Here is a 27,302-nt window from a genome sequence, read left to right as displayed (position 1 = left end):
CCAGGCGGCTGTCGGTGCCGCTGCTCCGGCTTTCCCTTCCGCCCCGCCTCGCCGCTCCACCTGCGAGAAGACGCTCTCTTCGGATGCACCAGCCAGTTTTATCACAGTTCCTTCTGGGCTCTCTCAAGCCATTTGGGAAGTTGAAGCCGTCCTGAGGAGTCCCGAAGCCCCTTCAGTGGTGGGCGGCAAAGAAGGGCTCGAAACTGGGAGGCCAGGGGCAGCCTCTCCGCCTGATGTGCCGTCCTCCCTATCTTCTGAGGACAAAGACGGTGTCTTTTATTAGTCCCTTGTGAATTGAATTAATATTTATGAGGCTCCTAGATAGTGGGAACAGGAGATGCACTAATCAAAACCACTCCAGAAGGGAGTTGTTAGGTGATTCCAGGCTCCCCTCACACTAGAGCCCTACCATTAAATATTTGAGGCCAATTTCAAGGGCCCAGACCAGTATCTTAAACTCATTAAGAAAGTTTATATTCCAGAGCAAAGAACCAGTTGGCTACCTTTTACAGTGGTTCTCAAACTGTGGTCCCCAGACTGGCAGCCACCACATTACCTGGTAACTTGTTAGAAATGCAACTCATTGGGCTCCACCTTAGACCTAATGAATTAAATTCTAGAGATGAAGCCCAGCAATCTGTTTTAACAAGCCCTCCACGTGGTTCTATGCACACTAAAGTTTGAGAACTATTAACCTATTACTCCACATGCTTTTCTACCCAAAAGCTTCCTTATGGGGGTGGGACAGGGTGGATTAAATTTTTAAGTGGCAAAAGCAAGATATACATGGCCCTAAAACAGGGGTGAAGTGGAAGGTACTTGAGAAAGGTCACTGCCAAATTTAAACAAAACTGCACAACACTCTGGATACCCAGCATTAATTCCCCAGCTCTCACCAATCTGTCTGGAAAATATTGGGCCTTTCTGTCCAATCTGCCTGGAGACCTCTGGAATTTAAGCATTCCCTAAGAAGCCTGTCCTTACTCCTTTGCTCTACATTACTACCTCGGTGATCTCATCCCCATCCTTCCCTCTGCCTTAACTATCAGCTTGAGAGGTTATTTTCCAAACCTCCTATTTCCCGCCCACTTTCCTGAGCTATAGGCCCAAATATCCGATAGTCTATTCAGGTAGATACCACTAGATTTCCCACTTCATCCTTTCAATTTGTCCTTCTTTCTTGACATACAAGGCCCCCCAGGGCCAGAGACCCTTTCCTCATGCTGCCTCTGCCTAGAAAGCACTGCCCGCCTTTTAACAATTATGAATCTATTAAGACTCAATTCAAAGATCACCCATCTCCTTCCTGCCTCAAGAAGCTTTTCCTGACCTTCTTTTCTTTACCTTCCCTTGGGTAGACTCCCTTTTTTGCACACAAGAAAACCTTTTATAGATGTCTGCTGTGACACATTTAACAGTAGTCATGGGCTTCCCTGGTGGCGCAGTGGTTATGAATCCGCCTGTCAATGCAGGGGACACGGGTTCGATCCCTGGTCCGGGAAGATCCCACATGCCACGTAACAACTAAGCCCGTGTGCCACAACTACTGAACCTGCACTCTAGAGCCTGCAAGTCACAACTACTGAGCCCACAAGCCTAGAGCCCGTGCTCCGCAACAAGAGAAGCCACCACAATGAGAAATCTGCGCACTGCAACAGAGTAGCCCCCATTCACCGCAACCAGAGAAAGCCTGCGCGCAGCAACAAAGACCCAAAGCAGCCAAAATAAAAAAAAAAAAAACAGTAGTCATAGCACATGAGTATTTAACTTGCCTGTATTCAACCACATGAACTTAGGAAAAACAAAACACCTCTGAAGGTCATCATATGCTCCAGAGTTCACATAAAATAGGAGACATTATGCTTCTCCTAATGTGAATATTCCACTGTGTTTAAACACACATACCGGACTTCCCTGGTGGTTCAGTGATTGAGACTGTGCTTCCAATGCAGGGGAGCGTGGGTTCAATCCCTGGTCAGGGAAGTTCTGCATGCCAAGCAGTGTGGCAGCAAAAAAAAAAAAAATATATATATATATATGTACACATATATATATATATATAATTAAAATAAACACACATACGTTTTGTACAGACAGAGCAGTAATTTTGTCCCCAAAGGGACATTTGGCAATGTCTGGAGACGTTTTTGGTTGTCACAACTAGGGAGGAGGGTTTTACTAGTATCAATGGGGAGAGGCCACGGATGTTACTAAACATTCTACAATGCACTGGACATCCCCCTAAAACAAAGAATTATTCAGCCTGAAATGTCAGTAGTACTGAGGTTAAGAAACTCTGAGTTAGACTAATCTTCCTAAATAACGGATTTGGTCATATAATTCCCTTGATTAAACTCCTCCACTAGCTTCCCACTGGAACCAGAATAAAATCCGAACTCCTAGCCATGGTCTATTAAGCCCCATATAATCTGGCTACTGCCTACCTCTCTGATCTCATCCCTCTTCACCTTCCTTCTCAAGCACTAAACTCTGGTCAAAATGGCCTTCTGTCTAAACATACCAAGCTTGTGACCAAACACACCAGAGATTCTCAGGATCTTTACACTTGTTATTGCTCCTATTTGCAATGTTCTCTATTGCATGTTACATCTCAAATGTCATCCATCTCCTCAGAGAGGTATGTATTCCCTGAACATTGTAGCATTAGTAGCCCCACTGTCACTAACACCACCACCAGTTATACACACTAATTACCCTATTTAATTTTCTTTGTAGCACTTAAAAGCATATAAGATCCTGTATTTACTGTTTGTCATCTCCCCCTGCTGCCCTCGGAATGTACACTCCTTGAGAACAGGGATATCTCTAGAGTCTAGAAATAAAATGTTCAGTAAATACTTGGGGGCTTCCCTGGTAGCGCAGTGGTTGAGAGTCCGCCTGCCGATGCAGGGGACACGGGTTCTTGCCCCGGTCCGGAAAGATCCCACATGCCGCGGAGCGGCTGGGCCCGTGAGCCATGGCTGCTAAGCCTGCACATCCGGAGCCCCGCGTACCGCAAGAAAAAAAAACAAACAAACAAAACAAACAAACAAACAAAATACTTGGTTGACTACAACAGGGCCCCCCAGACTCAAGTCAATTATTTCATCCAGTGATCAACTAAATAAACAGAGGTCTGTTTCCAATAGTGGAGGAAATAACTGGCTCTGATAGACTTGTTGAGATAAGGATATGTTGGAATCCACAATGGAGTGTTATCCTAAGGGAATTTCAATGTAGTTTTGAAAATACAGCTTTTTCACTTCATATGCTGACTTTAGAAAATGTAACTCATTATATTGCCCCTGCTTAACATCAGTCTTTTATTAAACTGTAAACACTCTAAGGGTAAAAGCCATTTGGAATCCTCAGCATTTAGCATGAAGCTAAGGCACTTTTATGTACTGTCACCACCACTCTAAGCTGGAAATTTTTGTGTCACCTGTTACTGTGTGGTTTCTGTCTCCTGATTAGACTCTGATAGATATATCACATTTCACCCAAAACAATCAGTAATTAAGCCCTATAGATTTTACTTTCACATTCTAGCTACAAAATATTATCTACCTGTTTACTTTCCTTGTTATAGCTAGACCTCTTCTTTTCCCTAATTACTACCATTGGTCACTTTAGCTGATACATGCATTACATCATCTGAACCACAAAAATGGCATTCTGACTGGTTTTTCCATTGTCAAACCATCTTGCTCAGTAAGTTCAATCTATTTATGTTACTGAATAATATTCAAAGTGGTATGTATTCAATAATAGCTACCATTTATTAAATACATACTATATGCTAGACACTGTTAAGCACTTAAATATTCTCATTTTTTACACTGATTTAAAAAACTGTTTTTGGTAACAGCTTTATTGAGATATAATTCACTGATGTAAAGTGTACAATTCAATGGTTTTTAATATATTCAGAGTTGTACCATCACCACAATTTTAGAACATTTATATCACCCCAAAAATAAAGCCCATACACTTTAGCCATCATCCCCAATATGCTCACCATCCTCATCTCTATGCTGCCACTCATCTACTTTCTGTCTCCATAGATTTGCCAACTCTAGACATTTTATATAAATGCACTCAGACAATATGTGGTCTTTTTTTTTTTTTTTTAATATGTGGTCTTTTATGACTGGATTTTCACTTAACATGAACATGGATGAGTGTATTTTCAAAGTTCATCCATGTTGCAGCATGAATCAGTACTTCATTCTTTTCTATGGCCAAATATTTCATTATATGTATATGCCACATTTTGTTTATCTATTCACAAGTTGATGGACGCTTGGGTTATTTTTACCTTTTGGCTATTATTTATAATGCTGCTGTGAACATTTGTGCACAAATAGTTTCATTTCTCATGAGTACACACCTAGGAGCAGAATAACTGGATCAAATGGTAACTTAATGTTTAACTTCTTGAGAAACTGCCAGACTGTTTTCCAAAATAGCTGCACCATTTTACATCCCAACTAGCAGTGTATGAGGGCTGCAATTTCTCTACATCCTCGTTAACACTTGTTATTATCTGTCTTTTTTATTGTTGTCATCCTAGCAAAAGAAGCACTTTCTTTCATTGTGGTTTTGATTTGTATTTCCAGATGACTAACGATGTTGAGCATCTTTTCATGTGCTGATTGATCATTTGTATATCTTCTTTGGAGAAACATCTATTCAGATCATTTGCCCACTTTTAAATTGAGTTATTTGTCCTTTTATTATCGAGTTGTAAGAGTTCTATATATATATTCTGGATGTAAGTGGAGAGGCTGAGGTCACAGCAAGTTGTAGAAATGAATATCTAGGGAATATCCTAATCCTGAGAGTGTGATAAGAGAAGGATGACAACAGACAGGGTGTGGTAGAATGGCAGACCCAAACAGAGAGCTGATGTTAATCACTCCTTTGGCAAGACAGAAACCTCCAATCTTGAGATGTTCTGTGTAGACAAGTAACACTTGGCAGTGAATAGGAAATAAGATAAAACAAGTGACTTAAGAAGCCCCAAACGGAGTTTATTGTGGTATAGACCAGGTGATAACAAACTCCAGTGTATTCAAGTAACCCTGATACACTCTGGGATACCTAAAATACAACACAAGGGCAAAAAGCTGCTCTAAAATTAGAAGTCCCCAAGAGAAAATAGGAAAATGAGACATGTATCTTGAAAAAGCCAGGAAGTAGAACAGTGTGCCAATCCTCACAACCTCCCCCATGTTCCCAACCACTTCTCTGACTTCCTCATTTTTCCACTACTTCAAGTCATTAAGACTTCTGCATTTTTTAGCCCAAATTGCTGTATAAGAAGAAAGTCTTTTTCAGAAGAATAAGGTGCCATTCTTCTCCTTGGGGCCATCCGGTTAAAGTCAAAACATATAACTTTCTCATGAAGGAAACTCTTAGGAACTTAAGGCTCTACAAAGATTGATATAAGGGCCTTTTGCCACACACTAAATCTAGAATCCTGTCTCCACACACTAAATCTAGAATCCTGTCTCTAGAAGCTACATGTGGCTAACCTCTTGGAAATGAGTCACATCATACAGGATCTCCCATTCAGCTTAGAATCTACCAGGACAAATGAATTAAGTTTACGATATAGTGGATTTGAAAGTTGGCAATAATCTGGCATCAGCAGGTAATTTCATCACAATCTCTGCATTTTCTAGACATCCAGTCAGGATCTGGCTCAGCTATTTATACCCTGCCATTTACTTTCTCTTCCAATTGCCTCTTATCCAGCTGGCAGGAGCTTCCAAGAAACATGATATAGTAGGCACTGCAGTATACTGGCTGCTTGTTGGGGTTGGAGTAGACCTGTTCAGGTTTGAGGGACGCAAAAGGATTAGCTCCACAGGCTGTGATGTGTGTATCCAGGTCCACCAAGATCTGCAAAGAGGCTGCCAACTCCTGCTGGCTATGGGAGACAGATAAGAAAAATTGCTCTGCTGATTATGAAAGAGATAGGAGAGGAACTGCTCATCAATCCCAAAAATTACCTAAGGCTGGACTAACGCAACAGCTATCCCTCCCTCCCAAATGTCTAGACTAACTACTCAATTAACTAGCATAGCACTTTGAAGGGATGAGAAAGCCAAGCATGGGAAGGAAGAAAATCCTCACCAGAAGGCAGAAGATGAGCAAGGGGGAGAGAAATGAGCTCATCTACATAGAGGTGTGAGTGAATTGGGGAGGTATCACAAATAGGAGGAGGTCAAAACCTGTAAACAGTAATCATTGTAGGGATCTCATAATCACGAAGTAGCAAGAGGGTGGACAGCCAAGCCTCCATCAGGTCCGGGGAAGCATGGAAACCTATGGAACAAAAATGGAGATGCGAATAGAAAGGGGAAACGCTAAGGTAGACCCTAACCAACATACTTCTTTGACTGCGTCCACCCCTCACCTTGCTCATCTCCAATGCTCATTTACCACCATCACCCGCCCCAGATTCTTTAATGGAAAATTATGGACCCAGGTGTAGCACATGTGGCTAATGATCAACCAAGGTCTTCATTATATTACGCTTAACCTGACCAAATGAATGGGGTTCCAAAGGTACAAGAGCCAGGATGGAAAACTCCCAGAGGACCGACCCTGTATTCCCCCAAACAAATGACTCTTACCCTGGATGGAATGCCACCACCAAATCTGGATGGGCTATCTGCCCAGACTCTACTTGCTCCTCCCAGAAGTCATGTTAGAGGCCCCTATGGCTACTAAGCTGAACTGTGCCAGGTTCCAGGAGTGAAGGTGAGGCACTCTGTGAAAAGCCAGCAGCTACATCTACACCCACCATGATTACATGGAGGCCAAGGTGCCCAGGAAACACGTAGCCAAGTTCATCATAGTCCCAGGGTGAGTGAGGAATGTCTCTGCATGAGAAGCACCAACCACGTGCACTGTGCTTCCCCCGACCTTCCCAACATTTATCCCCAAGGCCCGAAGCCCAAAGCCCAGTGTCAAGGGCCGTGACAGGGCATCTGTCAGCAACCGCTTCAAAGAGCCCTGCAGGACATCTGGATCTGGCCCTGGCCATCCTACACTGGCCCACAGGGTGGTCATGGCCTGACTACCAAGCATAGCATCCAGAGTAGCCTCCAGCTGTAAACGTCACATAGAAAACCAGGTGTCCCAGCCCTGTGCGCCTTCAGTCAGCCAAGACCAAGGTCCTGAGGGAAGGACAAAATCACCTGCAGGAAAGAAGGAATAAGAAATGACCTAATCCTTCCCTGGCTTCAATATTCCCTCCATGTTCATTCTCCCAACCTGTCCCCAAGACTGCCCTGTCCCACTCAGTTCCTCATTTTTTCCTCAAAACAACATGCTTTCATATATTTCTCCAAGTACCATCAACTATGACCATTATGGCAAAATTCCCCAATACTGTCACTCCACCTGTGACCAGAGGCCATTCCATGAGACGGTCCACAGCTACAAGATGCAGCTCTTGACAAACCCTCCTGTGTGCTGGCCAGTCTGACTTCTGGCACTCTGGACCACAGTAATAGACACTTCTGCACCTGAGAGAATGAGGCCCAGAAACAGATGTTCCTATACCTCAAAGGTGAATGGGGGACTCCTGGGGAAGGGAACTGATATTCCTGCACCTGGGAAGAAAGATCACCGGGTGAGGAAAGTAGGGAGAGGAATGACAGCTGCTGCAGCAAATTTGGGGACTATGTTTGGCACAGGAGGCAGGAGGGAGTGGGAATGTAATTTTTCTCTTGGGTTACAGTGACACCTCAGCCTCTGTCTAGAACTAACTTTTTACATCCCTTACAGAAACAAAAAAACAGCAGGAGTTTGTGGCTGCCCTGTTATCACAGGTGTGGCTTGACCCCAACCTCCCCAGACAGATACGGTCTTACCACTTAAGTGCTCAAGAGAAGAGAGGTAGGGCTTCCCTGGTGGCGCAGTGGTTAAGAGTCTGCCTGCCAATGCAGGGGACACGGGTTCGTGCCCCAGTCCAGGAAGATCACACATGCCGCAGAGCAGCTAGGCCCGTGAGCCATGGCCGCTGAGCCTGCGCATCCGGAGCTTGTGCTCCGCAATTGCGAAAAAAAAAAAAAAAAAAAAAAAAAAAAAAGAGGAGAGAGGTAGAAATGATTATACTCTGGTCTCTGTCTAACCTCCCCATAATACCAAAATAATCAGGAGCCTTATAAGCAACCCTTTTCTAATTTCTCTGTGGCCTAGATCACACAAAATGAGGAGCAAGCCTGAAGTTATTCTGAAAATTCTCAGAACTTTCCTCCTGCAATGAGGTCTTAGAATAGGATCATTCCGGATGTCTCCCCTATTAGCCCCCAACTAATCACCTCTTGCCAGAGGACCCTGGAGTTTGAAAGGCCACTAGGGAGTACTTTACAGTGAGCACAGAATCGGAATGTGTCCTCCATCTTCTGGAACATTTCTTGAAGGGATCGATATCCAAAGCTTGATACAGGAGTATCCCCATCTAGCACCAACCTGCAGAAACAGCATGAAGAAGGAGTGGCAATAGGAAAAACACTTCCAAAATTTCTCATGACTCTTACCTTGCCTCCTATATATTTGCACCTCTCCTACTCCCATTGTTTCTCTTTTAAGCAAATTATATTTCTTCTATAGTAATAAAACTGGCAAAAGTCAGGATGAGAAAATCCCTCATTGCAAATACCCCATATTCCCCAAGCTATACTCCCTCTCCACCTTATGAATCACTTCTACCAGTGACAATATATCACTCTTCCATAGAGCTAGTCACTCACTTGTATTCCTCATAGCTTTTCATGTTCAGCTTTGAAGGATCAGCTGGGATAGGCCAGGAACATTATTCTCCAAGGAGAAGAAGCCAAGTGTATCAATGCTAGGGCCAGGTTTTGAGAGGCTCAGAGGCACAGGAGTCACAACTGTGGGTGGGGTCACAACCACGGGAGCCACTGATGAGGGGAGTTTCTTGTGCCTTCGTCATCAGGACCATGGAGCCATGGCCTGTCCAGTGATACCTGGGGACTATACGTAGAACAGATATGGAATGGAATTTTGTAAGTTGGACACATATGATGCTTTTTCGTATGTTTGACCTTTCACTTGTCATTCCAGTCTCTCAGGCCCAGGTATCAGTAAGATTTATTTCATATCTACAGATTATTGATCACCACAGGCAGTTGTGAAAAAGAGAAATAATTATGTGACTATAATTATACATATATGTATTATACATGAAGTTCTATATATAATATAGATGCCTAGAAAAGTCTGGCAGGGCTCATATAAAATTGATAACAGTGATTAACTCTGAGGAGGGGAGAAGGCACTAGGATGGGAATTGGATCGATAAAAAGGAACTTTAGACTTGTTTGTAATGTGTGACTTTTTATACAAAGAATATATTCGTATACTATTCGTGTATTTTAAAACATCAACTTAGAGGAAAAAGCAACAAAAGTTTTGGTTGGGCTTCCCTGGTGGCGCAGTGGTTGAGAGTCCAACTGCCGATGCAGGGGACACGGATTCGTGCCCCGGTCCGGGAAGATCCCACATGCCGCGGAGCGGCTGGGCCCGTGAGCCATGGCCGCTGAGCCTGTGCGTCCGGAGCCTGTGCTCCGCAACGGGAGAGGCCACAACAGTGAGAGACCCGCGTACTGCAAAAAAAAAAAAAAAAAAAAAAGTTTTGGTTGTCCGAAACTACCATCTAACTAGAGAAACAGTCAATCTAATCTAGTTGGGGAAGGAAAACATTCATTTTAAAAGACCTATCATCACATTTATAAGCAATAAACCAAAAAGTAGAAATCAAATGCAATACCAAATGAGCACTAGCACTACAATGCCAAGTTATGCACATTATTAGGAAAATTTTCTAAAAAGGTGAGCTCTGAAGTAGAACTAAACCCACACCCACTCACTACCTAGAGAGAACTCTTGTGGTGTCCTCCTTCCCTGGCCTGTCTTTTCCCATTCCTTCCACGAGGGCTGAGTAAACAAAAGGGACTATATTGGAAAAAATAAAACATAAATATTTATTGATAAACAGATAAAATCATTTGCAAAATACTATAACAGAAACAAATGTGAAAAAACATACTTAACATCTATATGTCTTAGACGTTAGATATAAACTATAATATAAGGCAGTGTATAAATCCTACAAGAAAAGTGAAACTAGAGCACTAATGGGAGATCAGAAGAAGAGAGTCTCTCAGTTGGTGAGCTACAGACAGACTTTATGAAGCAGCAGTTGGAACAGACCATGAAATATGGCAATACTGTGAATACACAAAGATAGGGAAACAGGAACTCTAAACACAAAGAAGAGTGTGACCATAACAAATGTAGATGGGAAAATTCTGGGAACTAAGGAACTAGAATGGTTTGAGCTGGATTATTAAGTCTAAAGACCTAAGTGTAAGAGATAAAACTATAAAGTCTTAGGGGCTTCCCTGGTGGCACAGTGGTTAAGAATCCACCTGCCAATGCAGGGGACACGGGCTCAATCCCTGCTCCGGGAAGCTCCCACATGCCGCAGAGCAACTAAGGCCGTGCACCACAACTACTGAGCCTGCACTCTAGTGCCCATGAGCCACAACTACTGAAGCCTGCGTGCAGCAACGAAGACCCAACACAGCCAAAAATAAATTAACTAATTAAAAAAAAAATTTTTAATGGTAACTTTCATGTTAAAAAAAAAACCACTATAAAGTCTTAGAAGAACACAGGGGAAAAGCTTCATGATACTGGATTTGCCAAGTTCTTGAATACGACACCAAAAGCACAAGCAATAAAAGAAAAAATAGATAAACTGGACTATATCAAAATTTTAAAACTTTTGTGCATCAAAGGACAAAGTGAAATGGCAACCCATAGAATGGGAGAAAATACTTGTAAATCATATATCTGATAAGAGATTAATATCCTGAATATGTAAAGAACACCTGAAACTCAACAACAACAAACAGCCCAATTACAAAATGGGCAAAAGACTTGAATAGACATTTCTCCAAAGAAAATATACAAATTTCCAAGAAGCACATGATACTCAACACGACTAATCAAAAGCAAATCAAAACCACGGACACCACTTTACTACCATTAGGATGGCTATCATCAAAAAACTAGGAAACAACAAGTGTTGGTGAGGATGCAGAAAAACCGGAACCTTCCTGCACTGATGGTAGGAATGTAAAATGGTACAGCTGCTGTGCAAAACAGTATGGCAGCTCTGCAAAAAGTTAAATAGAGAATTATCATATGACCCAGCAATTTCACTCTTAGGTATACATCCAAAATAACTGAAAACAGGTATGCAAACAAATGCTTATACACAAATGTCCATAGCAGCACTATTCACAGTAGCCAAAAGGTAGAAACAAACTAAAGGTTATCAAAAGATAAATGAACAAATTGGGAGACATATATACACATATATGTGTGTGTGTGTATATATATATATGTATATATATATAAATTCAGCCATAAAAAGAAATGTACTGATACATGGTACAACGTGGATGAACCTCAAAAACATTATGCTAAGTTAAAGAAGCCAAACACAAAACAACACATTATATGATTCCATTTATATGAAATATCAAGAATAGGTAACTTCAGAGACAAAGCAGATCCGTAGTTGCCAAGGGCTGGGTGGAAGGGGGAATGAGGAGTAACTGATAATGGTTATAGGCTTTGTGGGGGGTGTGATGAAAATGTTTTAGAACTAGATAGAGGTAGTGGGTGCACAACAATGTGAATGTACTCAATGTCATTTAATTGCTCACTTTAAAAGGATTAATTTTATGTTATGTGAATTTCACCTCAATTTAAAAAAGAAGAAAGGTATCTATAGAGATTTTGAAGCTAAAAAATTGTTTTATTCCCCAGATAAACTGCCTCCAGGGACAGGGAAATGAAGAGGATAATGCTAACAGTGGTTGTTTTTATTGTGAATGAGGTAAAAGTTCAAATCAAGAATTGTGTTTTGTTACAAAAATGGTCTGACATTTAATCCTTCTGAACTAGATCTGTTAGGAAAAAACTCCAGAATGATCATTCAGCTGAGATGTAGGTGGCAGAACAATCAAACAAAAACCCTCCCCAAATCATCCAGCTAATATCCATTATCTTACAACATGGCTCTTGCAAACCACGGTCCTCAGGTTAATGGAGGAACTAATTTGATTTTCCTTTGTAGTTTCTTTCTTCTTGTCCTTGCATTCCACCCCTATTCTCCCCCCTCATCCCACAGATGAACGGCCAGTTTCAGAGTCCACAAAACAGAGATAACTAAGTTCATCTGCGTATCGTATCTTCTACATTCCCACCAATAAAGAAGAAATTAGACCTAAAGATAGTACATTATTTTAGGATTTAAGGGTTATCTCTCTTTCCTAAAGGGTAGATGGAATTGCCTTCAAACCTTAGGACACCATTTCCAAAAACTGACCTGGCTCTTCCCTCCACTTTTTTTTTTTTTTAATTTATTTATTTTTGGCTGCATTGGGTCTTTGTTGCTGCGCACAGGCTTTCTCTAGTTGCGGCGAGTGGGGGCTACTCTTCATTGCGGTGCGCAGGCCTCCCATTGCAGTGGCTTCTCTTGTTGCGGAGCACGGGCTCTAGGCATGCAGGCGTCAGTAGTTGTGGCTTGCGAGCACTACAGTGCAGCCTTAGTAGTTGTGACACACGGGCTTAGTTGCTCTGCATCATGTGGGATCTTCCCGAACCAGGGCTCAAACCTGTGTCTCCTGCACTTGCAGGTGGATTCTTAACCACTGTGCCACCAGGGAAGCCCTTTCCTCCACTTTTAATCACCAAACATTCTCATCACATTCCCAGAACCACTGCAATTCTAGAATAAGTACTCATATGCTGTATCTACCCAGCCCCCTCTGGCAAGACACCACCTTCTTAAACCTTGAAAGAATGGACTCATCTTTTCTTTACAGGTATGGAGGAAAAGTATCTTTGAGATAAATTGAGTCTTAAATTCCAGAAGTAATAATAAATATCTTCCTGATATTCAACCAAAGGCCTTTATTCTGCAATGGAAGCCAATTAAGACCAGAAAGGTACTTATCCACCTTTCCAATGAGAGGTCTTCCTCCAAAGGAAGATTAAGTCCACTGGAAGACTGGCTGAACTGGCTGGAAGTCAAGGGATCACACAGCTTGGGGAGGCATGAAGTTGGTGAAATCCCTGATGCCATATTTTCCTCTGTGTCTACAGTGGGTTCCTGATACAAATGGATAATTTTCTGGCAGGAAGGTAAGAAGGCGGGATTGAGGAGCCAGGTCTTTGCATTTGCATCTGTATATATCATCAGGCTCATGTCTGAGTTTGTGTACCCAGGCCCCCTAGTTCTAACTTTCCTGCAATGAGGCCTAGTATCCTCCTAGTTCGGGGGTGGGGAGTTGACCTGAGAGAAACAAAGGCAGTGACTTGGGGTCTAATTTATTCCCAGTATATAAGAGAGAGAACACCAACACCAAGGACTGGAGAGGAGAGGAGACATGAACTAGATGGCCTACAAAAACTCTTATCCTTCATCTCTAAATTCTCTAAAATATTAGCTAGCTTATCCCCACACCTAGGTCTCCCATATTCACCCCTCCTTACCACCAACAGCCTCAAATTTCACCTAAATCATAGTCATCTTCTCACCATCCCAGACCAGTGAGGCCCATCTAATTTTCTCAAATTCACCAGCAAACAAAAAATGTCTTTAGGTGGTAGGGAAGAGAAGGGTGAGTGAAGCTCATCATTGGGGATCCTCAAAAGGGGTTAGGAAAGAGAAAAAGAAAAGGAGAAACACATTACAAACATTGCTATTAGGACAACATTCAGCTGCTTTATCAGTGATTAACACTCCCTGGAGTGATAAATACTTTACTCAACTATAAACTAAGCAAGCAGAGGAGTTGATGGAAAAGTAACTTACCCTGCTAAGCCCTCAGCTTCCTTCCTTCTCTCTTTCTTCCAAGTGAAGTAAATGCTTGATCTCCTCAGATCTACGTTGTGGCTGATTTGCAGCTGTCCCTTCATATCACTTTCCTTTGCAAACTGCTGAAATGCTGAGTCTCTGTGATTAGGTATGCCCTGCCAACCAGAGAGACAACACTGAATTCTCCCTAACGAGGCAAATAAGGACCTGGCGCCCTGCCCTTGGACTTCTTTCTGACCTTCCTTCTCTGCCAGGAAGGCTCAGAACTCTGTTAACACTCCCAAACTCACCAAAGGCCAGGCAGGCTGAGGAAAGATGAAGCTTACTGCTTCCTGGACCTCTCTTATTAAGGCAGCATTTCTGCTCCCAGTCCACAGCGTCAGGAAAAAGCCCTTGGGATTAGTTCAGAAGTCAGTATTTGATTGGAAAAGGTAAACACTAGCCCAGAGGAACAGGAACCCCTAGAGTTCTAGATGTCAATCTAGACACAGGATGAGTTCTCCCAAGGCCCAAGTCCTTTTTAACATAACAAACACTGCTCAAACACAACTCAACAGTGACCAATGTAGGTTTAAGTACAAATATGATACCCAGAAAAGGAGAATACAAATGGTCATTTAATGGTACAGAAAGAAATCAACTGGAGGGGAAACGTCCAGAATTAATTTGTAAAATTCAATTTCCCTGAAAGGAGAGCAAGACACTTTCTGAGTGAATGTCATCAGGGGCATTCCACCTGTTTATTTTAAAAGAGGAATAAAATTTTCTGGAATATTAAAGTAAGCAAGACCAAAAACACACACTATTTCTAGGAAGAGAAAATAGAAAAGAACTCAAACATCTCATTCCTTCCTGTAATGGATGCTGATCCAGGGAATTTAATTCCACATTTCTAGCTCCTTTTCACTTAGAGCTATCAAGCTCCAGAACCTATCAGAGTTGTTAGTGCAGTGGTCCTATATGACTCTACGACCTGACGCTGCTTATATGTGGCCCCAGCTATGTCACTTACCTGCCTCTGTGAACATCAGCAAATTGGGGAACAGAACCACTTGCAATAAGGTCCTGGACCGTGGCAAATAAATCTATGCATGAACAGACGCAGAGAATGGATTCCAAAGGAACCCCAAACTGTAGAAAGCACAAACTACAAGCAGGGAAGGTGGAAGAAAAGTGTTAAGGATGCAAAAAAACATTACATAACATTATGTAGAATAGCTGTGGACAAAGGAAAATCAGTTGCAACAGGCAAAAATCCTGAATAAAATAGGGGTAATTCATTTTAAGCAAAGGTTTCAGGCCAATTTCAAATTTAACTGGCAGAAAATTGAAAGGTTTTGAGGTTTGTTAATGGCTGAACTGCAAAAGGTAAAAGAACTCAGATTGTCTTTTCTAACTCAGAAGTGTCATCTTTGAATATAAAGGGAGATGATATATAGAAAAAAATTGACATTGAATAGTTTACATTTCACCATCATTACTACTGTTCCGGTAGACATTTAAATGTACAATTTAGAAAGATCTGAACTTTTCACAATTTGCATTCATCATGAGTTACATTTAAAAAAAAAACCTTTAAAAGTACTTCTATGGTTCGTTGTGAAACTAGTTAGAAGACAGACTAGAAAGAGCCTCCTATTCAACAAGTACAAAGGGGGCTTCCCTGGTGGTGCAGTGGTGAAGAATCCTCCTGCCAATGCAGGGGACACAGGTTCAAGCCCTGGTCTGGGAAGATCCCACATGCTGCGGAGCAACTAAGCCTGTGAGCCACAGCTACTGAGCCTGTGCTCTAGAGCCCGCGAGCCTAGAGCCCATGCTCCGCAAGAAGAGAAGCCACCGCAATGAGAAGCCCACGCACCGCAACGAGAAGCCCCCGCTCTCTGCAACTAGAGAAAGCCCGTGCACAGCAACAAAGACCCAACTCAGCCAAAAAATAAATAAAATAAATTAAAAAAAAAAAAAGTAGGAAGGGATCTATGAGGCACTGGGTGATTTTTACCACTCTTCATGTATACCACTTTTTTTGAGTTCCATTCCTTCCTCTTATTTTCTTCTTAATTTTTGCCATTAACCCTAATTCTTCTGATTTGCTAATGATATTTTATGTTTACCCATGATTCCCATAAACACTATATAACCCTAGTAATGGACCTAAGGAACTAAAGAAGTTCCTGCTACCTGATATATTAGTTAAGCTTTTAATTTAGAGATGCATAGTTTTCATAGACCAATAACATCAAGAGAATATTTAAGGTATACAGTACATAATAACTGTAAAGGCAGCTCATGGACTGGGATGCAAGTTAATATTACAGCAAGCAGAAGCTGTAATGATCAACAATTTGAGTTCTGTTTGCTACCTTGAATTAGGCATGTATATATACTTCAATTTAAATTAATGCTTTTTTTAAAAGTCTTTATTGAATTTGTTACAGTACTGCTTCTGTTTTATGTTTTGGTTATTTTTTGGGCCGCGAAGCATGTGGGATCTTAACTCCCTGACCAGGGATCGAACCCACACCCTATGCATTGGAAGGCGAAGTCTTAACCACTGGACCACCAGGGAAGTCCCTAAATTAATGCTTTATAATGTGTATCATTATAATTATTGTTGAAAAATGTAATTAAAGTTGCTATACAATTATATTATTATAAAATGTTGAACAATATGCAAATTTCGCTCAATTTGCAAAATTCTATACTTATTTTGATTGTGACAAAGAACGAAAGTGCAGTATTCTTTTCTTATTGTTAAAACACTTAGTAAATTCCAAATACTACTGTAACAAAATTCTAGACAATAACATTTTCTTTCAATTAAAAGTTAAGTGAAACACTGATTTTAAATAACAGATTTAGGCCTATAATAGGCACCCAGAGTGCTCAGTTACTAATGCTCATGTAAAACAAGTATAAGCAAAGTAAAAAAAAAAAAAGAAAAATTTATGAAGACAAGAATTTAATTCATCATATTACCATGAACTACCCATTAGATAATTTTCTCTGAATATCCCAATTCTACTAACAGGATTTTCTGATTTGCATGAGGTCAAATCAGACTACATCTTCCAAATAAAACCCAACACAGAGATAGGAGCAGCGGCCCATGCATGGAATTTATTGTGTGCTACTGTTTATAAAATACTCAAATAGTCCTGCACATGCATAATATTTCCAACTTAGAAAGGAGACCATACAGGGTGCACTTTCTGGCAAACAAACAATAGATGGTTCCGCTGCCTGGAGCTCTGAGTTGTATTCCAGGGCATGAGGGAAGCAGGCCACCAAAGTAAAGGGAAATACCAAACTACTGTGGCAATCAATACAGGTCAGTAATTGTGAAAAATTAGCACATGGTTCCATTTAGTCTAACCAAGCAGTTCTGTAACTATCAAAAGAAAATGTTCAACATGCAGTCTTGACTTTTATGCTTCCACTAACATCTGAATGACTGAACAGAACTGTTGCTTCTATGCTGCACTGCTTAATCAAAAACACTTCCAGAACATTTTAAAATTTCCTTTGCATCAAAACATAAAATGATAGAAAGCCAGCAGTAAATCACCCTGGTGGCTATTTAAGCAACTTGAGTACTCACAGTAAACTAAAATTTCTCATAACATCTAGGTAACCTATACATGTCGTACCTGTACATCATAGGTCTATATATTAAATATTTGCAAAATGAAAACATGCATACACAAAATACGTCAAGTTTTACAGACATGATTTGAATTAAAATTTACTTTGACAATGTACAAACTTCTTTTAAAGTACCTTAAATGAGTAATTCTATAATTCTTCATAATTCTGAAATTTAGAGATTTTCTTCTTAAATCTCTGGGGTGTAAATCTCAAAAGATCTGGGCAAGAAAGATTCTAAATTAGTTTTTGGATTTGTGTACAAGTAAGAGAGTCTGCCTAGAAATAGGTTATGCATTCATAATTGAAAAATACCAAGACTATATTACAGAATTAGCCACATTTAGGAACTACAGACCTGAAGTCAGCATTTTGTATAAATGCCAACTGGGTTTCTCAGCATTTTGCCCATAATTCAAAACACAGCTTAGTAACCTCGGAAATGTATTTTAAGACCATGCTAACTCATCCTTTAAAGACATTTCATGGGGGAAAAAAAAAGTCCACATTATCTCTTAGGATTGTATTTGAAGTTATGGTTGAAAAACAAAATCTAATTCTACTGAGGGGAGAAAGAAATCTCATTTGTAAACTTAAATGTGTGAACCACAAGCATAAATGGAGGTGTAGTTGCCCTCCACTGGAAATTGCCCCAAGCCCCTTGCTCACTGCTCTCCACCTTGGCAGCGATGACCCAATCTTATCAGATAGCACAACATGTCCCAGGGCCCTCAAGCCTCCATCCAGGAAGGGGGCTGGGGTCTCAAATGCACAATGGTTTCTCCAGAGGGACTGTGACATTTACAGTCAGCTTGACCGACCCCTCCAGCTCCTCGGGTGATCTGTCCATTTGGGGCCCGAGCTGTGAGAGTCCCTGGGAAGCCGTGGGTCACTGGGCACCATGGTTGCCAGTCCCGTGGTTCTCAGTGGCATGTGCGGTGTTCAGAGAATTGAAACCATCTTGCTGTACAGCATCTTTCCGGGGTGGCATTCTCTCATTGATCCTATCCAAACCCTTTGCCTCTTCAAAACTGCAGATTCTATGTGGTGGAGAGAATCCTCGTATTGCTTAACAAAATGCAAATTTGATAAGTCAGTAATTGAAAAACATTTCTGAGATTTCAAAAACATAATTAATGATTTTTAAGAAGAAAGAAATTAGTTGTACATAGCAACATTTAAATCTTACTTTAACTGAAGCCTATCCCCATTCTAGATTTCCCCTTAAAAATGTGAAATGTTTAAACCTAAATATAAACATGACAGCTTCATAGACGACAAGTGTTACATAGCCTTAAAAAAAACACACACACAAAAATAATCCTCCCCTGCCCCCAAGACCTCCAGGCAATGGTCTCAGGGTCTCAACCTGACTTCTACTACATCAATTATCTCCTACCTCAGGCCCTAAGATCACCAGTGACTATCACAGTAAGGCAGCAACAAGAGTAGGGGCAAGTGAGGAGGCTAAACAAGGTTAATCCTCAACATACAAATCTGTACCAAGAGCGTGGGAGAAGAAAAGAAAGTTAAAATTTAGCAGATCAGAACTACCTTGGAGGTCAAGGTATTATCGCCCCATTACCACCAATATGAAATGAAAAAGGTAGGAAATGCCTCCAGGAGTTAGATCTGTGTTTGGCAGATTGTAAAATGTATTTATAGTTCCATATTTTAGGATATGTTTTCCTTAATTCACTGGCCATTCACTGCCTGTTCTTTGGAAACCCAAATCAAAATAAACGGCAATCCTCCTCCAATTGTTATGGTTTCTCATTCACTTCATCTGGAGTGATGTATCCTCTATTATTAAAATGTACATTAAAAAAATTTCCATACTATTGGTTATAATTTGGTTGCTTTAATATGCAATCCCTGGGACTCAGAGTCTGTGCATGTGAACCAAGTAAGGGGTTGGGGCAGCAAAGCTTTCAGCAACGTGGAATACCAACCCAATACATGATATACACGGATGTAATATTATCAGCAAACACTAGCCCAGACTGCAGCACAAAATCATAGTGACAACTCTGCACTCTCAGGTGAATTACTGAAAATGAGTATGTCATTTTTATATCATGAGTATACCAAACCTACATCTAGAGAGGATTTCACTTCAGAATTAAAAAATCTGAGTAGCACAGAATCATGCAAAATATGGAACAGATCTTTATTTGCAACTGTAAATGCTATAATATTATACCATAACATGCTGTACTCTAAAGAATTCTGGAACATTAAATGCTGGTTGCATTACTATACTAGAAAAGGGAAAAAACCAAATTGTCACTATGGAACTCAGTCCTTGTGATTTAAAAAGAAGAAGAAGAAAAAGATATGACTGTTAAACTTGATGAGTCAGTGAGTCTGATTCATCTTGGACTGTGCAAGCTAGAAGTAAGACACACCCACAGGACATTCTCTGATGCCCACCCACACACCACAGATCTCTGCCCAGTGCAAGGACTCTGATCGTACCTTTTTCAGCCTCAATAGCCTCAACTGTGGCTGTACAGAAGTGAGCAGAGGCATGCAAAATGAATGAGAGAGATGAGAAGGGTCATATCGTACAGCAGAAAAGGCAATGATTACTTAAAATATAACAGTACCCCATACTACATTATCATTTACAATTTAACATATATAGTACCCGTATTAGAGAGCCCCATCCAATCCCCCAATTCCTGACACAGCACAGTTTACACACAGCACTAAGACACCATCGCTCAGAGCACAGAACACATAGACCTATTGTAAACACAGACACCTCAGCATCCATGCAAATGCACACTAGTATTAATTACCCATCTTGAATTCAGTATTTTGATGACCTTAGAATTTTCCAACATGTTTATTATGTCACATCCATCACAATCACAAGGAAATTCTCTAGAGTGAAATTATGATGGTAGAATTGCAGCAGAGCAAACAGAATGAGATTCTTTTCTTTCATGTCTAACTGAAATAATACTTATCACCAGTTGGTTCCCTAAGATATAAACTAGAAGGGATCAGCAAAGCTTTTCCTGTCCCTTCTAATTCATAGGGCAAAGCATAAGCTGCAAAAGTTGGTATCGCTACAATGAAATTTATGGTCAGTAAACTTGGTGAATTACTCTAATTAGAACAGTTCCATAGTGCTGTCCTCTGTGGGTAATCTAAAAGGACTCCTCTTATCTACTAGAAATGTCCTTTCTATTATAACTGGTGTTCCAAATATCTAAAGATATCAACGTGTAACATATATAAAAATCCATTTATGTTCAGTGTATCACGAACTCAAATCTACCTCAGGTACTAACAGCCTCAAGTGACGATAAGAAGGCTACTGAGCATGTTTTCAAGCCCATCTACCAACTAGAGAGGAATCAAGAGATAGAACTGAGGTCTTACAGGCAATAAATCCTGTTCATTTCATGATATGGACATACATATAGGTCATATAAATGAGAAATACATTCTTGGTATAGCTTGTCTCTGGCCCATTTAGAGAATTTCAACATATTTAGTCATACATATTTTTGTAGTCAAAGATTCTTTTGGTTCATTTCTGGGTTCAAACTGTATAAAGCACTCACACTGAGGACCAGGACCAAAGATTGCAGAGGACATTATTGCCTGATAATACTGCCAAGTCTCAATTCTTACTTTACCCAAAGTGCACAAACTCGTAATATTGATAATGTTCCATCCCTTCTACTTTGCTTCTTCAATGATAAGGCCAATTAGAATAATTATTCCTAAAATGAACTTTTAGCAGTACACATGATTTAGAAATAATAAAATTTATCCAAAGCAGTTATTAATGTGAAAGGACACTGATGAATCTAAGGAATTAAAGAAGGCTAAATTAGATGTTTGTAATCTCAATCAGATAGTAAAGTGGGGACCCCCAAAAATGGAGCATAAACACTGAATAAAGGAAGAATTAATTTTTCTCCACTGTTAAATCATATTACAAATTAAAGCAGATATACTTATTGTATACCCACTGTACTTATTTAAATCACCATTTAAAAAATCTAGCCCTGTACACTTGGAAAATACTCTTGGAATTTGTCCAGACAGAAAACTGGGATAAATGACCCACCTCTACTGGATCAGCCCTGGAATTCCTATTCTTCAAAACATGGACTATTTTCTTTATAATTTAGAAATTAAATAGGGAAAAATAAAATACCTATCAGAATCTACGTTTTAAAGAGCTTGTGGTAACAGAAGTGATTTTATATGAGATATTTCATAATTTGTATTTTATATATAGTAATAAATTAAAAATAAAAAACTGATTATCACTGTAAGAATTAGTATCTATTTTAGTATGTCAATAGTTTTAAAGTCTATAAAAATTTTTTTCAAATTATGAAAATGACAATACACTTTTGGGGGCTTTTAATTTTATATGCATTTTCTAGGTCAATTTATATTCTCTGCTCTTTCCCAAGGCCTCTAAATGCTCCTAAATGCTTTTCAGGACACAAGATGTACATCACACTCAAAATTGCATACCATGTTAAGCTTGAATGCTTAGAATTGAAAGAAGATCATTTGAAGCTTACATATTAAGCTGGAAAGAAAGAGATCTGATAATTGCAAAATTCTATCTGAAAAGCACTATTTTTCCTCAATTTTTTTCAGTTTTATGGGGCATCTTGACATGGCCTTACTAAGTTTGAGTGTAATGCTGTTTCAGACTGTGTTCCTCAATACTACACAGGATAAGTGATCAAGAGGAATTGACCTTACTATAATACAGATGGCCACATATTTTCTCATATAGGTCCTCATGAAGGTAGCATTATAACGGCTAGCTCCCAATCAAACTTCCAAGAAGAAAATGCACATAAAATATGATTATCAAATCCTACTCCAACAGAGTTATGCGGTTTGTAAAAACACTTGAGAAACATCATAAATTAACTGAAAAGTTATTGATGAGACAATTTCTATTTTCTGACAATAGGACGGAGGTCTTAGAATTTTAAAACTTTCTTTTTGCAATACTTAGCTCTCAGGTATTCACGTCAGGGGTCACGTCTACTAAAATTTTAAATGTTACATAAATTTTTTAAAATCACATGGGTGATCATACTTCTGTAAGAGTTTTGTTATTTGTTTCAAAATGGGTTTGTCTTATGATAGAGAAATCACTTCAACCAAATGTAAACCACACGATCAAGATCCATTGCTGGCAGAGCTAGGGGGCTATCTAGTTTCCCAAATCGGACCCCTTAAGCTCAGCACCATCCAGTAACTCACTCTACGCCGGGAATAGACAGTCCCTTCAGTAAAGCTGTCTTTCAATCCTTCCCTGCAGTTGGGGGTGATTTCAAAGTTGGAAGACTGAGCTTCAGGCTGCATGCAAATTAAGAATAAATAGATGTGCTGAGCTCTCAACAAAGCATGTAATTAGCAGGCACTAACTGCGAAATCTGAAAGAAAGGTTTGCTGTGGATACAACATAAAAGTAACAAAATATCCAAGGATAACTGAGAGATGACCATAGTTTAGATTTACTTAAGTATGAGACCCTTTCAGTTTTCTTTTCCTTTTCTGAACAAACAGGAGGAAGGATATGGCATTTTTCAAGTTATTAAAATTCATCCTTTTTTATTAACATTCTTGCTAGTTTTATTGAATGTTTAAGGTCTTAATTTGTTTTAATGAAATTATTTTTTGCTCATTTTCCTAATGTTTACAAGATAATAAGAAAAATGAAGGGCAAGAAATATAAAGAAAATCAAAGCAGATTTTTTTTAAATCAAAAAAAGAAACCTCATTCAAAATGAAAATTTGAAGCTATAATTTCAAAACATACTTATATATCTCACATATACCAGTAGTGGTAGCAGACAACACAATAACATATAAATAGAACATGTATAGACTACAAGTAGAAATTATTTGTCTACAGAAAAATTCTTTTTATTTATTTAAGTATTTATTATGAGACCGAGTGAAATGAAATTGTGAAAAGTCAATCTAATTTAAATTTATTCAAAATTTAAAATTAAAATTTCCTATTTTTTTGCCTTAAAAATTTGACTAATTACAACACCAAACATGACTGAGAAGACATCAGATCTGTTGCTTCCTGTTTTAATACAACAATGACCCTTGGAGGGCTGTCAAAAGTGACTACAATAAAACATAAATTAAGGCTTTACATATCACATTTTCTGCTTTCCAACCACAAGGGAAAGAAATCTAGACTTTCAGTTATTGGGTATAGTCTATAACATTCACATCACTTTCTTCTATTTAATCTGTAATGGGCTTTCAAAAAGTTAACCCAGTATTTACACAAATACTTACTCCAAAAAAACTTAAGTTTTTTTTTTAATATAAAATATTCAATGAGCCAGATTACAGGAATGCTTTACGTATAATTCTTTTTATTTTCATGCAAAATAAAGGCACACTTAATAACACCCTTTCAATTTTGACTTACAGGATTTAAATTCCACCCCTTATAACAATGACTTAATATCTAACGTTACATTCATGTTCAGAATGCACAAAGTACAGCAACAATGCAGCAAACCTCAAAACAAGGTGCTACAAAGTTGCTTCTACATCAAGACAGACAAGTGTCTGATAGAGTAATTTAACTTAACATACTTTTACAGACATACAGCTAACCTAAAGAGAGACAGACAGATTTAGGAAAGCAGCTACATCTGCAGAGGAAGGAAACAGCGTGTTACAGACAGTCAATTATACATAGAACATTTGACAAACACCACAGAAAACAAACTTTGGCATCATTTACCAGGGTACAAAACCTTGCACAAATGTTTTGGCAAGTGAAGTGCATAAGTAATGTTCTGGGGCTCAAGCAGATTGTTAATTCTAAAATTAACATCTGAAAATATAAGCACAGTCTAATACAATTACATAAATTAGAAAGATAAAAAAATAAGAAACTTGGAATTACATTTCCATTTAAGTAATATGGATATCCTTGATTCACATTCTGAAACTGAAGCTTTAAAAAGAAAATGGTGCATTAGACAAACGAATAAATATTTCAGACATTATGATATGAGTTATTCCCATATCATTTCATGAAAAGCTGAGAGACCGATCATTATTTTCAATTGAAAGGAATACCCATTTTATCATTTTCTGGCCTGGTCAGGTTATTAATCAGACACTACCTATCATATAGTATTCTGCTTGTATCAGCTGCTGAGACAAGAACTAAAAAGCAGAAAGAATTCCCTGCATGCATTATGTGTATTGTTAGCAAAAGAGTGAGGTGTGCCCCAGTCCATGTGAGGCACAGCAAGTTGCATAACATCATTACCACTTTGCAGGGTCTGCCGTCCTCCAGCTAACACTCCACTAGGCAACATCCCTGTGGGAGTCAGGCCCTTGAGTGTCAGCACACTTTCACTCTCCTCCCTATAGCAGAGAGATATAACAAAGATCAGAGACTTCCAACAAGTACTTAGGTTAAAAGAGGAGATGGGGCCCAGATGTAGGCCATGTATGTAACTTATGACATTCATTGCTATTACCATATTTTCCTCAATTCCAAGATATACGTTTTTCCACGTTCTAAATGTTTCAGATATGAGGGTATGCCGTATAACTGAGACATATATTGTTCTTCCTGAAAAGTTTTATTAAATATGTGGTGAGATTCATCACCAATGGGTATCATAATATTGATAAAATATGGTATTTCATGTCTGATATAAGCAGTTTTGCAAACAAATTTTTAAGGACTAACCCATTCATGTGCACCCTTAAACCTGGTCTTCCTGAATTAACCCCAGGAAGACAATCTGTGACTCCAGCGAAAGGGACTTCCTTTATAGATGAGCAAGTTCATCAGGAACACTCTAAAATGTGCCCCCTCCTCCTTATTATGCTCTAATTTTAAGGTATAGATCTAATACTTTCATCACAGAAGGACAAGAGATGCCAAGGGTGAACAATAATAATCACAAGGGTCAAAAATACTAGTTTCAAAGGGACCTGTGTTCCCCTCTTCCACATGTAAGTATACAACTTCTTTATAGGAAGAATGCTACTATATTGCTTTTAGATATCAAACAGGACACCGCTTATAATAAAGTATAATAAAAGTGATTTCTGTAAAACAAATCATTGGGAAAATACATCATTACCTGAGAACAGAGAAGACCCTTGCCATCTTGCCAATTGCTCGAATTTTGTTTCTTATGATTTCTTTCCGGGCTGCAGCTGAACCTACTTTCAATGGAATAAATAGAAAGAAAGACTCAAGTTTAGGGCATCCATACTTGTACCATTCTATTAGCCTGCTTCACTCTCATCTGAACCAACACCAAGCCCCTCGCCACCAGCTCACATGGAAGAAACTAGATGAACTCATGCCCAAAAGCTTCTCTTTCAATGTTTAGCTCAGCACTGGTCTAATACTGGGATCTGACACAGATACAACTGAAAAGTAATCAGCCAACTTTATCACTCTCACACTACTGACTAACCAGTAAAACAGCAACGGGAAAGAAACTAGAGTCCAACCTGTACCACAAACCAGAGGACAAAAAAATGGTAACAATTCTACAGTCTTTGTTTAATTCTCATGAGAGCCTATGGCATGCAGACTAGCAGACTAGAACTGGTCATAACCTTTAGACTTCTGTTTGATTATCATAAAAGCCTTTGACATGCAGGCTGGAAATATCCCATCATACTATGACAAAAGAAGCTTCCTTGCTCAAAGTTGGTCTGAAAACAGTGATATGAAGCGACTACTGGCAGGTGACCCAGAACGAGGGACCACAGCAGCATTTCAACAATGTACATCTCAACCTCATGGACTAGGTGTCCTCCAAGGTCATGCAAATATATACAAGCTTTTACATCCCTAGGTGAGTATGACACAAGGAGAGTGAGCAATGAGAAAAGACTCCCCAAAATCATGGCTAAAGAATCACTAATGCTTCATCTCCAAAGGGTTAGCTGCACTGCCTATCACTGATACAGAAGAGAATATATCAAAATAACTGAATCTTTGCCTGAATAAAGACTCAAACGTTGTTATCTTCCTTCCCTTGGCCTCCAGAAAAAACAACAACAATCTCAGTCCTGTTATCTCATATACAGCAACTAGAATCACTCTGGACCCAAGAGTGTGGTTCCTTAGAACTGTGCTTCAACATGATGAAAACAAACATATGGAAGCACCGTGGTTGAGGAGAAGGTTAAGGAAAGGCTAAAGACACTAGACCAAAAGGGGCCTTAGGTACACAGAGGTCTGAACAACCAAAAGTCTTTTGGGCTAGAGCATCTTATTTAAAATTCAAGCAGTCCAAAAATACATATAATTAAAAACTAAGATGATGACTGGACCTTACTGCAAGGAAACAGAAAAAGAGATCCAATTTCAAAGATGAAAACAAAAGACATATTTTAGAGAAAATAGGCTCCACAACCATGTTTATGATGCTCTAAGTGTAATATTATGAGTGCTGAAGCTATAGCTTTTACAAATCCAAAACTGTGTAGGTCCATGGTACTACACAGGTATTTTTAAGATGCCAAAAAAATTACTTAAAATCTCAAAATCATAGAATATTGGAATCTGAAGACATTAGAGATACTGCAAAGTTCAATTTCCTCATTTTATAGACAAAGAAACTAACTTTACTAAGTGTCTTGTCCAAGGACACAGGGTAAGTCTGATTCTCTTCAAATAAATTAATATATTTTGTTTTAAAATTGA

The 27,302-nt window shown here is 39.4% G+C and overlaps 2 protein-coding genes across 5 annotated transcripts in view; both read right to left on the bottom strand.

Moving 5' to 3' along the window:
- Positions 1 to 4,710: 4,710 nt before the first annotated feature.
- On the bottom strand, positions 4,711 to 9,501 carry MSS51 (MSS51 mitochondrial translational activator). The gene is given in 8 exon segments (XM_024740544.1): positions 4,711 to 5,935; positions 6,240 to 6,335; positions 6,648 to 6,873; positions 6,876 to 7,211; positions 7,417 to 7,554; positions 8,348 to 8,490; positions 8,772 to 8,805; positions 8,808 to 9,501. Coding segments are annotated over 8 exon segments (1,377 nt in total). The 5' UTR covers positions 8,992 to 9,501; the 3' UTR covers positions 4,711 to 5,715.
- A 7,529-nt stretch (positions 9,502 to 17,030) lies between these two features.
- Positions 17,031 to 27,302, bottom strand: part of PPP3CB (protein phosphatase 3 catalytic subunit beta) — a 33,872-nt gene continuing 23,600 nt past the window's right edge. Inside the window, exons 10-13 of one of the 4 annotated variants that reach the window (XM_024740782.1) lie at positions 25,720 to 25,804; positions 24,891 to 24,988; positions 20,060 to 20,089; positions 17,031 to 18,649 (exon numbers count right to left, since the gene is read on the bottom strand). In XM_024740782.1, coding sequence (XP_024596550.1) covers positions 18,471 to 18,649; positions 20,060 to 20,089; positions 24,891 to 24,988; positions 25,720 to 25,804 — 392 coding nt within the window. In that variant the 3' untranslated portion in view covers positions 17,031 to 18,470. The remainder of the gene's footprint in view (positions 18,650 to 20,059; positions 20,090 to 24,890; positions 24,989 to 25,719; positions 25,805 to 27,302) is intronic. The other 3 variants (XM_024740790.1, XM_024740798.1, XM_024740804.1) reach the window with 3 other exon arrangements.

The sequence above is a fragment of the Neophocaena asiaeorientalis genome, unplaced genomic scaffold, assembly GCF_003031525.2.
Source record: "Neophocaena asiaeorientalis asiaeorientalis breed wild unplaced genomic scaffold, Neophocaena_asiaeorientalis_V1.1 scaffold484, whole genome shotgun sequence".
Lineage (NCBI taxonomy): Eukaryota > Metazoa > Chordata > Mammalia > Artiodactyla > Phocoenidae > Neophocaena > Neophocaena asiaeorientalis.
The sequence above is the reverse complement of the archived record's forward strand: the minus strand, read 5'-3'. Positions and strand labels throughout refer to the sequence as shown.